General features: G+C 49.9%; 1 protein-coding gene across 1 annotated transcript in view; it reads right to left on the reverse strand.

Moving 5' to 3' along the window:
• Positions 1 to 12,411, reverse strand: part of SV2A (synaptic vesicle glycoprotein 2A) — a 41,743-nt gene that overhangs the window by 25,586 nt on the left and 3,746 nt on the right. The window contains exon 2 of the mRNA XM_033135933.1: positions 3,732 to 4,746. Coding sequence (XP_032991824.1) covers positions 3,732 to 4,320 — 589 coding nt within the window. The 5' untranslated portion in view covers positions 4,321 to 4,746. The remainder of the gene's footprint in view (positions 1 to 3,731; positions 4,747 to 12,411) is intronic.

The following is a 12,411-nucleotide window of genomic DNA, read 5'->3' on the forward strand; positions in this document are numbered from 1 at the left end:
CTGAGTTAGAGCCAGCTATTCCCGGCATCTGTTCCCTGGCCATGAACGCAAGCGGCGGGTCATCTTCGGTCGAGGACGCTCCGAGTTCAGGAAGGGAAGACGGAGGAGGAGGAGGAGGAGGTGATGGAGAGCAGGCACAAAGAATCCCAAGAGGGTTCCCAGTTGCTGCCAGGCCAAGTTAGTGATGGCTTGAAGCACAGGCTCTCTGTGTGGATCTTTGGCAAGGAGGAGCTACGGCTGACTGGCCCCGATCCGCGGGGGATGCCAGAGCTCAGCCTTCCAAAAAGATGTTGGCAGGTTCCTATTTAAATCAGTCCTTTCATCAGAACTGTGAGGACTGGGGGGGTCTTAGCTTATTTTTTAGAGGAAAGGCTGCATGCAGCTTTGATCCCCAGCATCTCTCTGGACAGAGATGAAAACCCAGAAAGGTGCTGCCAGAAAGTGCAGGCAACACTGAACTGGATGCGCCAATTGCCGATTGGGTATAAGGCAGCTTCTCTTGTTCATATTTTAAATCAGCCTTTTGCTTGGGACCATGAGGAACTAGAGTATTGCTTTTAAGGTCCTGGATCCAATCCCAATGGCATCTCCAGGTAAGCACTGGGAAGCAGTCCGTCTCCGAAACGACGGAAAGCTGCTGCCAGGCCGAGCAACAATACTGGCCTAGATGGGCCCCATTGCTCTGACTCACTTCAAGATTCTGATGAACAGAGAGACAGCGCAGACCCCCCCTCTCTCTCCCCATAGCCTCCAGGCCAAAGGGGACCCCGCCCAATTGGGGGGCCTGTGGGAATGCAATGTCCTGGTCTCCGCAGGCGTTTGGCAGGGGACATCAGCCTTGCCGCAGTGCAGTCTGTGCGGAAAAGCCGGTGTCAGATTTGCCTCGAAATGCTCCAGTGTTTCCCCCCGCCTTGCACACATACACACACACACCATGCACATCGCCCCCGCAGGCCCTCCTCACTTTGGCGCCCCGCAAAAAAGCACGGTTTCCTCTGCTCCCCCACCCCTCCCGCCCACAGTTCCTTTTCAGAGGGATATAATCCTGCCTAAGCTTTTCCGCCACAGCGACCGGGCCCCCGCAGTGCCTTGTGAAGCAGGGAGATAAGCTTGGGTGCCACTGCGATTCGGAACACTTATTCCTAAATTAGGAATGGGAGGGGGGATCGAGAGGAGAGAGAGCGAGAGAGAGGATGGCGATTGAGTCACAACCTTGCCGCATTCCGCTCTCGAGCCTGGAGCAGCAATCCGGACTGATCACACCAGTACAAAATTCCGGCCTGGCCCATTCGCCCCCTTCCTCCCAGGATTGCACGTGTGAGGCTTCAGCCCGGCCTCTGAGACATTGCGCGACGTCCCTCTGCTTCGAGCCAGTTTTGCCGCATGAGATGGCCGAGTTAGGGATTAAGGCTGCGATAATTTTTGGGGCGCCACCGTGATTCTACGGGGCTCCCCGCCTTTCATTCTAGGCCATCGGAAAACTGGCCGCTGTGAGGTCCGGTCTGTTTGCCGAAGCGTTATTGCGTTTATCGCTTTCAAAGATGCCGATGTGTTTTACTGCGCTTCTACTAGTTCTTGGGGTTGGTGGCTGCCTTGTGTTTTAATGAACTGTATTATTGTAGCTTAATGAAACGCGGTCTCCCACGCTTGGATCCTGCATGCTAACGGGTATGGGTTGCCAACGCAATAAATAGTCAACGGTGGTGTTCAAAGTCCCACTATCCTGTGTTTAATAAGTGAGCTTGACAAGGAGAAGGCACTGACTTCAAAGGAACATCAGAAGAGCCCAGCTGCTGGATCAGCTGCCCAAGGGGGCCTGCCTAGTCCAGCATCCCGTTCTCACAGAGTCCAAATGGCACCAAAGAACCTAGGAATCCAGATAGACTGCCTCTGACCTGGAGGCTCCATAAGGACATGAGAAGGGCCTGATGGATAAGGCAAATGGCCCCCACTTGCCCCTTGCCCTGTTCTCACAGCGGTCAACCAGATGCCTCTCCTGGGAAGCGCATAGGCAGGACCTGAGTGCAACAGCCATGCTCTCCTGCAGCCGCTGCCCCCAATAGAGGAGGCAGAGCTTCACCATCACGGCTAGTAGCCTTCAGCAGCCTTTTCCTCCATCAATTTTCTGAACTCCTTTAAAATCGTGTCCATTGATAAATCACGCGGCAGCGGATTCCATGCTCCAGACTGTGTCTCAGTCTGTGTCCAGACTGTTTAAACATCCTGGCACTAGAAGGCAGTTCCGCAAACGAGATGGTCACGGTTCAGGATGAGCCGCTTTGAACTCCATGTGGAGTAGAGGGTGTCTATGATTTCAGAGCAATTCCCATGTAAAAACCAAAACAAGAATGCCCTGAACGTAGTAAGCTAGCACATCAAATAGACGGCTGTACAAAGCCAATGTCTCCCTGAAGTCCTAGCTCACTACAGGTTTTTATTGTTAAGAGGCGGGGGAGAGGGGATCCCATGTAGAGGAGTGTTTACAATTAATTAGAAACCTCATCACTCACACACACACTGCCCAACATCTGCCAACTCACTCTGTCTAATGGTAAGACCAGAGTTTGGACGTTGTTTCAGCACCAGCCTTGCTTCGACTGAGTATCCTCCTCCCCGTAGTATCACGTCTTGGATCAAGCTCCCCTTACTTATTATTTGTATTTATTGTATTGTATTTCTCTCCCACCTTTCTCTCCAAGGAGCTCAAGGTGTGGTGCGTGGTTCTCCCTTGCTTCTCATTTAATCCTCACAACAACCCTGTAAGGTAGGTTAGGCTGAGAAGCAGCGACGTGCACAAGGTCACACCCCCGTGAGCTTCACTCCTGGCCAAGTGGGGATTTGAACCCTGGTCTCTCCCTGGTCTTGGTCCGACACCCTAACTGCTACACCACCACTAGCACTTCTCCTTCAGGGGATGAGGCAGGAGGGTGGAGTCGGGAGGGAATTCCCCTAACCCTGCCCAGATGTACACACTAAACCAGAATAAGCCCTTGCACAAGAGGAGGCTGTTGGGCGGGTAGCCATTCAGCCTGAGGAGATGGCGGTGCTTTCCTCTAGCTACTGCTCTAAAGCCCCAAGCAAAACCTCACCCTCCCCTGCTCTGTTGGAGTTGATGTCTGCTAAAACAGCTTGTGCCCCTTTAAATAAAGAGGCTCCTCCCACAGAAGGCGGGGCTAGCTGCTCAGATAGAGTTGCCTATTTATGTATCCGTTTGGCTGGTGCTGAAACAACATCCCAGCTTGGCTCTCATGCATCGCTGCATGGAGCTGTCCAGGGTGCTGCTGAGACCTCATCTCCATACTGCTGAGGTTGTCACTCAAGACACAACACGGCAAGTGTCCCAGCATTTGTGCTAGAAGCGGGGATAGCCAGTGGGTTGACTTACAGATGCTGTTGGACTATGACTCCCGTCATCCTTGACTCTTGGTCGCTCTGTCCTGGACGGATGGGAGCTGTAGTTCAACAACCCCTAGAGGGCACCATGTTGAATATCCCTGTGCTAGGGTCAGCCGGGATAGCCTCTGCCTAAAACCCATGCAAACAGCTTATAGAGACTGTCAATGAGGCTTTTTCAAACCTGAATTTTGCACTGTGTGCTATCTTGGGGCAAGTGGAGTTGTCTGAAAGGCAGCGTACACATAAATGCCAATCTATATCCTAGCCCCTTAAATCCAACATCAAGCTGCCGCCGCCACCAACAGCCCATTTTCTTCTTGGTTGGGGGGACTTACCCAGCATGCCTTTATTGGAGTCCGACAAGCACATATCCTTCTCAGCGCTGGGAAGGACAAAGCCCACCACGAAGATCTCCACCCCGTCAGCCATGAGGGCCAGCCCCAGCACAAAGTATAGAGTCCACTGGAACCTCCCGTGTCCACATTCCTGGAGAATCAGCTCATACTGCTGGGCCAGCTCTTCCTTCTCCTTCTTCTTATCCCCTTCCAGGTCGTCAAAGTCCCTGAACTCGCTCACCACCTCCTGGTTGGCCGTCAAATGGTCCCCACCCTTGAGGGAGTCATTCCGGGGAATGCCCTGGTACTCTCCTTCATAGATCTCATCGTCCTCGTCGTGGCCCTCGGTAGCGTCGCTGGAGGCCCCCTCGTCGTCCACTGCTGGCTCCCCGCGATAGTAGCCATCCTGGGGCTGGTAGTCCTCGTCGTCGTCGTCCTCCTCAAAGCGGGCGTAGGAACGCTTCGTGTACTCATCCTGCACCCGGTCCACCCCTTTGCCTACCTTCTTGGTGGCGTGCTTCTTCACTTCCTTGGCAATGTCTTTCGCCCCGCGGATGAAGGCGGTCCGGTCTCTGAAACCTTCATCCATGGTTTTCTGGCTTTGGAGAGGTCAAAGGGAGAGGAATATGCTCAGGAGGTCTTCTCAGTTCAGCACCCAGAATGGGCGGACAGCTCCTTCCTGCCAAATAAGAGAAATCTGCAGGGTCTTCCCAGTTCAGCACCCAGAAAGTGTGGACAGCTTCCCTTTGTTGGCAGAGAAATGCACTCCAGAGGACTAAGCTTACAGAGTCTTCCCAGTTCAGCACCCAGAAAGGGCGGATAGCTCCTTCCCCTTGGAGGGTTATCCACCCAAATTACAAGGCTAACTTGAGGCCTTCCAGCAGGCGGGTGAGAGCCACTTCGAGGGCTGCCCTTTGCCAGACTGAAGCCCCCATCCGTCTAAGTCCAAGCTTGCCTTTGGGGAGCCAACGGGCCAGTGGAGGGCGTCGCTCCTTCTGCGTGGGTGGAGATGGGCCTGCAAGGAAGACAAAGCAAAAACCGGAACACTTCAGACATGGAACGAAGGACAGGAGCAAATTTACACAGAAGGGAGCCTGTAAATCAATCTAGCATGGCCAAACTGGCCAAAGGAGGAATGCGGATTTAGTGGATCTGGCCACAGCAGAACGTAACAAGAGGGAATTCCATAGGTTAACTATACGCTGCATGAAGAAGTCGTTTCTTTTGTCTGTCTTTAATCTTCCACAGCCCAAACCTGCAGGATCCTCAGAGTCCCTTCCAGCTCTATAGTTCTATGATTCTATCCTATGAGCAGCCAGCTTCTCCGAACGAAATAACTGCGACAGAGCCCACGCTAACCCTATCGCCAAAAACTAGGAGTCTATTACTGACGCTTTTTGAAATGTAAGCCAAAAAACGGAGAGGGCTCATCTCCAGGAACTCCACGGTCTGCTCTCACTCACAGGCATGCCTCTCCCACAGGGGAAAAAAATTATTCCACCTTTGCGTGGAACTAGCTGGCATTTTTTGAAAGCTCCAGACTTATCCCCAGCCCCAGCCCCCCCAAAAAAGAATACCTCCAACACACAGTTAAACTATGGAACTCCCTCCCACATGAAGCAGGGGTGTCCAACAGCTCTGAATAGCCGTTGCTGGAAGCCACAGGAGAGGAGAGTATTGCCCTTGTGCTCGGGTCCCATTTGAGGGTTTCTCAGCAGCATCTGGTTGGCCACTGTGAGAACAGGGTGCTGGACCAGGTGGGCCCCCTTTGGCCTAATCCAACAGGACTCTTCCTGTGTTAATAACCCCCCCCCCAAAAAAAAATATTCAACCCTGGGCATTGAATGAGAATGCCCCCCTCCCTGAGTTAAAGGCATCTGTTCTTTCTGCAGGGGAGGAAGCATTTTAACATCCCCCAACAGGCAGCAGGCAAGCCCATTTCCCAAAAACAAATCAAGCACGCAATTTGCCAGAATAAAAAGGCCCAGACGACGAAGCGCTTGCTGAGGCAAGGGAGAAATAAACCTGTCGTTATATATTTTTAATATGCTTGTTATTCATGAACTATGGTGCTGCACTCCTGAACTGTGAAAACTCAGCCGTTGTAAATAAAGCTGACTCTGGAGTTTTCGTTTTAGCAGAAGGGTGGGTTTGGGGTGTGTGTGTGTGTGTGTGTGTGTGTGTGTGTTTTGGAGAGTGGGGAGGTACAGTGAGAAGTATTTGAATGGCAGGGATATGTCATTTGACTTGTAGCACAGACAGTCTTCTCAGAGTGGGCAGATTCCTCCAGGAAGCCCACAGGCCACTCACAGAGACCAGAGCCCTCACTGTGACTCAGAAGAACAAAGAATCATAGAATGGTAGAGTTGGAAGGGACCCCGAGGGTCATCTAGTCCAACCCCGTGGAATGCAGGAATCACAGCTAAGGAATCCCGGCAGATGGCCACCCAGCCTCTGCTGACAAACCTCCAAGGAAGGACAGTCCACCATCTTTCAAGGGAGTCCATTCCACTGTTGAACAACCCTCAGAAAGTTCTTTCCAAGGTTGAGTCGGAATCTTCTTTCTTGCCATTTGAATCTATCAGTTCAGACCCTGACCTCTGCAGCAGCAAAGCTTGCTCCATCTTCCAGGGGGCAGACCTTCAGATATTTGAAGATGGCTCTCATATGTCTTCTGCATCGTCTCCCCTGCAAGCCTTCCAGATATGGCTGGACCCCAACTCCTGGCCATTGCCTATGTTCACTGCTAAGATAGATGGGAGTTGGAATCCAGCAATAATATGGCCGCAGACATTACAAGTGAAGCCAAGCAGCCCATAACAAGCCTTATATTTTATTAAATTTAAGCAGCAGCGTTTATCCAAGATGTTCACATCAGGCTCGCAGCCAGACAGGCACCGAGGCCTGGAGCCAAATGGCACCCGAAGGGGAGAAGCTGGGAAGATCTTTCCATAGCCTTGTTCGATGTCAGGTCCAGATTACACGGGTCTGGATTAAAACAAAGAGGCAGTGTAGTGTAGTGGTTAGAGCATTGGCCTAAGAACTGGGAGAGACCATGGCTCAAATCCCACATACTCAGCTATGAAGCTCACTGCGTCTTACCTTCAGCCAGACACTGTCTCTCAGCCTGTCCTACCTCACAGGGTTGTTGTTTGGGGGGGGGGCTTAAATGGCAACAAGGACCTGGGAGACCTGGGTTTGAATTGCCCCACTTAACCGACCTTGCAGGGTTGTCGTGAGGATTAAATGGAGGGGAGGGGAAATCCATATACACCACCTTGAGCTCCTTGGAGAAAAGGATGCGGTAGTAAGGCCATAAATGAATTGGGATTTTGTTGTGGTGGCAGCGGCAGCGGCATTTGTTGCTGCTTTTGATATTAACTTTTTGTATCTCTATTTTGGATCTTGTGCTTTACGTGGAAATTGTTTAATTTGTTTGTGTGCTTTTTGATGTTCTATTCATAGCCTGTTACTACTTTTGCTAAGATCATGGCCACTGGTCCCATCGCCTCCTGGCAAATAGGAGGGGAAGAAATGGAGGCAGTGAGAGATTTTACTTTCTTGGGTTCCATGATCAATGCAGATGGTGACAGCAGTCACGAAATTAGAAGACGCCTGCTTCTTGGGAGGAAAGCAATGACAAACCTAGACAGCATCTTCAAAAGCAGAGACATCACCTTGCCGACAAAGGTCCGTATAGTTAAAGCTATGGTTTTCCCAGTAGAGATGTATGGAAGTGAGAGCTGGACCATAAAGAAGGCTGATCGCTGAAGAATTTATGCTTTTGAATTATGGTGCTGGAGGAGACTCTTGAGAGTCCCATGGGCTGCAAGAAGATCAAACCTATCCATTCTTAAGGAAATCAGCCATGAGTGCTCACTGGAAGGACAGATCCTGAAGCTGAGGCTCCAGTACTTTGGCCACCTCATGAGAAGAGAAGACTCCCTGAAAAAGACCCTGATGCTGGGAAAGATGGAGGGCAAAAGGAGAAGGGGACGACAGAGGATGAGATGGTTGGACAGTGTTCTCGAAGCTACTAACATGAGTTTGGCCAAACTGCGGGAGGCAGTGGAGGATAGGGGTGCCTGGCGTGCTCTGGTCCATGGGGTCACGAAGAGTCAGACACGACCTGAACGACTAAACAACAACAACTTTGCTATGCTTATTAATTATGTGTTTTTTGTTTGGTCTGTAAGCCACCTTGAGCATGATTATAACTACGGAAAGGGGGCAAGCCAACGAAATTACATTCACAGCGTTACCTGAACCTTGGCTAAGACTTTAGCATTCTTCCAGGCATCCTTACATAAGAACAGCCGTGCTGAATCAGGCCCATGGCACCCACCACCCAGATACCCCAAAGGGAAGCCCATGAGCAGGATCTGACCACCCTCTCCCCTCCCGTGGCTTCTAGCAACTGGCCATCAGAAGCATTGCTCCTCCGTTATTTTGTCAAAACATTTGTTGCCCCTCCTCAGAGGGCATCCCCCTCTTTCTAGACAGCTGAGCATTTAGGACTTTCGCTTACCAACAACCAGATGAAACTGAAATGAAAAGCAGGAGGGGAGGAAAGACGAGGAAACACGTCACTGATAAATCCTGTGGGCCGTGAAATGGGTTTTTATTTTTTTAAATATACCAACCGACTGGTTCAAAGAATCTCGGTCCCACTTTTTTAATAATAATCTCCTGCCCCAGGGAAGAGGGGAAGCAAGGGGAGTTGGGGAAGGGATTTACGAGGGTGAATGAAAGTATCCCACAGTTTGCCAAGCAACCCTGCTCCCTCTCTCTCTCTCTCTCTCTCTCTCTCTCCTCCGCTCAAAATAGGATGCTATTTTTAAGCACTGGTAGCAGAAGCATGTCTGGTAGGAAGAGAAACAGGCAGGTTATGCATGAACAGATGTCTGAGTATGGATGTATACAAGGCTTTTTTAAAAATAAAAAACAGACACTTGTCCGGTCGCCTGTAGCAAGCTGAAAGGACCAGCCAGTGAACCTTGGAGCAGAATACACCTTTCTAATTTGTTATGTTCCCATTTACATGTCTCTAATAACTGAACAAGAAGTGTATCATAGAATCATGAGATTGTGGAGTTGGAAGGGACCCCAAGGATCATCTAGTCCAGGCATCCCCAAACTTCGGCCCTCCAGATGTTTTGGACTACAATTCCCATCATCCTGTTAACTAGGGATCATGGGAGTTGTAGGCCAAAACATCTGGAGTGCCGCAATTTGGGGGTGTCTGATCTAGTCCAACCCCCTGCAATGCAGGAATCCTGCACACAGCCATCCCTGGGTGGGCTTGAACCACTAACTATTTATTTAACAGCCAGATGTCCTGACCCATTCCACCATCTGTATATGCATGAATGGCTTTCTGAGTGTGGATATATGTAAGGTGGGTTGGTTGGTTTTTTAAGCCACTTGCCTAAATTCCTGTGGTGAGTCAAAACTGTTTCCAGAGTACCAGACATCTTTAACTAGAATATGCCTTTTCCCGTTGGTTATGCCCCCATTTCCAGGCCGTCATGGATACTAGCCAAGTAGAGCCAGCCATATCTTTTGCTCAGGAAAACAGAGTTTAATGGGCCAGAAAGGGATAGCTAAGTCGCTAGAGCATGAGAGTCTTAATCTCGGGGTTGTGGGTTTGAGCCCCATGTTGGGCAAAAACATCCCTGCATTGCAGGGGGTTGGACTATATGACCCTCAAGGTCCCTTCCAACTCCGCAATCCAGTGATTCTATGATAAGAATACACCCTACAGGATTTTGGACTACAACTCCCATCAGCCCTCAGTGACAAAACTGCCTACTCTGGAACACCCATACTATCTGGGGGCTTGATGGGAGATAGATAGATAGATAGATAGATAGATAGATAGATACTTTATTGTCATTGTACATAGTACAACAAAATTGAATGCCATCCCACACTTACAGCCACATATACGCATTTATACATTTACAGCCACACATACACATACATACCATCCATCACGACTCCCCAAGATCATATCATTTGGTTACAGCATTTAAAATATACATTTGTATTATTTAATATTCTTTGTTATTGGGAACACACTTCTTGGTTGTCCACCTGCCCCTCCTTTCTTCTTCTTCCCAGGAGTGGATGAGGGGTTAAAATGAGAAGGAGCTGGATTTGATTTGATCGCTGGCAGTTTATTAATCTTTAAATAAATGGATCAGCCCTATAGATACATCCCCAGCCAAGCTCTCCTGGGCAGCCCCATTGCCACTGCAGAGCACTCCTTCAGCAAACCAGGTTCCTTCCTTCCTTCCTTCCTTCCTTCCTTCCTTCCTTCCTTCCTTCCTTCCTTCCTTCTCTCTCTCTCTCTCACCCTTCCTTCCTTCCTTCCTTCCCTCTCTCTCACCCTTCCTTCCTTCCTTCCCTCTCTCTCACCCTTCCTTCCTTCTCTCTCTCACCCTTCCTCCCTCCCTCCCTCCCTCCTTCCTTCTCTCACCCTTCCTTCCTTCCTTCCCTCTCTCTCACCCTTCCTTCCTTCCTTCCTTCCTTCCTTCCTTCCTTCCTTCCTAGCACCGGCCCTGAGAACAGGAGGCTGAACTAGACGGGGGGGGGGGTGCCCTTGGTTCTTAAAGCTAATGAAATGAATTTTCTGCTTCCTATCTCTCCCACCGAGGCAGCATCCCCCAGGTGGCAGCTGAAGTGAGAGCAGCCCCGGTGGAGCTGGCCTGCCAAAGCGAAGTGATGTAGAAGAAACTGCAGTTTGGGGGACAGACGGGCACCAAGCAAGACGGGAAGGTGATCAGAGAGCTGAGCGATCATCTGCTAGGAAATTCTCTCTGCGTGTCTCTCTTTTTCACTCATGATCCAATGTGGGGCAGTGGGTCTCTTGCCTGCTATGAGCACAAGGCGTCTGCCTCCAACGAGACCAAAGTTGTGCACATGTAAATAAACTAAATAATTACAGACAGGCCGGAGGACAAATCCCTGGTCCCAGGGGCTTTCTGCTACTCGGGGAACAGGTGGAACAGCAGGTATGGTTTGAGCCAGAGGGATAGTATGTCTTGGCTAGTAACTCTAGAGTTACTGGGAAGCTAGCATGGCGTAGTGGTTAAGAGTGTCGGGCTAAAGCCTGGGAGACCAGGGTTCAAATCCCGCACTCGACCACAAGGCTCACTAGGTGCCGGTCACTGACTCTCAGCCTAGCCTTCCTCACAGGGTTGTTGTGGAAGTTACTCAAGGAGGGAGAGAACCATGCACACTACCTTCAGCTGCTTGGAGGGGGGGGGGAGGTAGGATATGAAGGCAGTGAATGAATGAATAAATAAACTTTTAATGGACTTTGGCGGGGTGCCTCCAGGCTGCCAGCGTTTCTTGGGAGAGATACCAGCGCGCACTGAAAATTTAGGTTTGCACAATTAAAGTGGGTCAAGGCTCATCCTGTCGCCGCGGCACAAGAAATCCATTCCTTTTAAAATAATAATAATAATAATAATAATAATAATAATACAATAAAGAAACTGACATTTTGCAGTTTGGACGAATGACACTTAACAGGAAGACGTGCAAATACCCCATAAGAAAATCGTGGCGGAGGCTCATGGCCAGCCCCGTAAACAAGATCAGAACAAATGCTCAATAAATGCTGCGTATGGCCTAATCTCCCCGTAAGCTTTGGTCAAAGAGGGTTATTTATTTATTTCATAAAATTTATACACCACTTGGTGTTAAAACACACACACACACACACACACACAAACCACCAAACTTAAAGCAGTTTACGAAAAGGATAAAGCGATTAAAATGACCGGTAAGAAAAGGGAATAATGCCGCTAATGTCCATCTGCCTATTCGCAAATAGAAACATGCCTTTTAGGGATGTTCAGAGGTGTATGCTGATTTCCAAGGAATGCAAATAAGCGCAGGAGGTTTCTAGTGGAGATGACGGGAATCCAAAACAGGGTGGTGTCTGGAGGAACGAGAGGGAGAATATACTGACTCAAACGGCAAAAGCAGGGACAGGATTGTGCCAGAGAGGATGTCAGAAGACGCCTAGAAACGGGTCCCTTTTAGAGAGCCTCCAAGTGTCCCTATTTTCCCAGGGACGTCCCTGTTTTAGAGAATCTCGGTTTCTGGTTTCATCCCGGAATGTCCCACTTTTCCAAGGGATGCCCCTCTCCTTCAGCCTCAGTTGTCCAGCCTTTAAAATGGGAACATAGCACTGTCCTCGCCTCTCGACAAAAAATAAAATAAAATAAATCCTGGATTTGGGGGCTGTGTATTTAGCTTGCCATCCTTCTGGGCCTAGAAGGTGAGACAGCATCCTGCAGACACACACACACACACACACACTGGGCAAAGAGTTTTAAGGACCCCCTCTCTCATATCATAGGATGGGGAGGGAAGGAAAAGGTCTAGCCATCTACTGTCAAGACGGTAGGTGCGGTTTGGACCCCGGCCTCCAAAAATCCAGCAACCACTTTGCTTTCTGTTACATGAAGAAAATATATGGAAATGTATGGAGAGCCAGTGCGGGAGAGGGGGGTTAGAGTGCTGAACTGGGCTCTGGGAGACCAGGAGCAGTGGTGGACATTGGGATCTCAAATTTCGGCAGGGCCCTGAATTTGTGCCACGCTGAAATTCGTGCAAAATTCGTGCCTCTCGTGCTCCGTTCTACACCATGGTTGTGGCAGCCAAC

This window comes from Lacerta agilis, chromosome 17, assembly GCF_009819535.1.
Source record: "Lacerta agilis isolate rLacAgi1 chromosome 17, rLacAgi1.pri, whole genome shotgun sequence".
NCBI lineage: Eukaryota > Metazoa > Chordata > Lepidosauria > Squamata > Lacertidae > Lacerta > Lacerta agilis.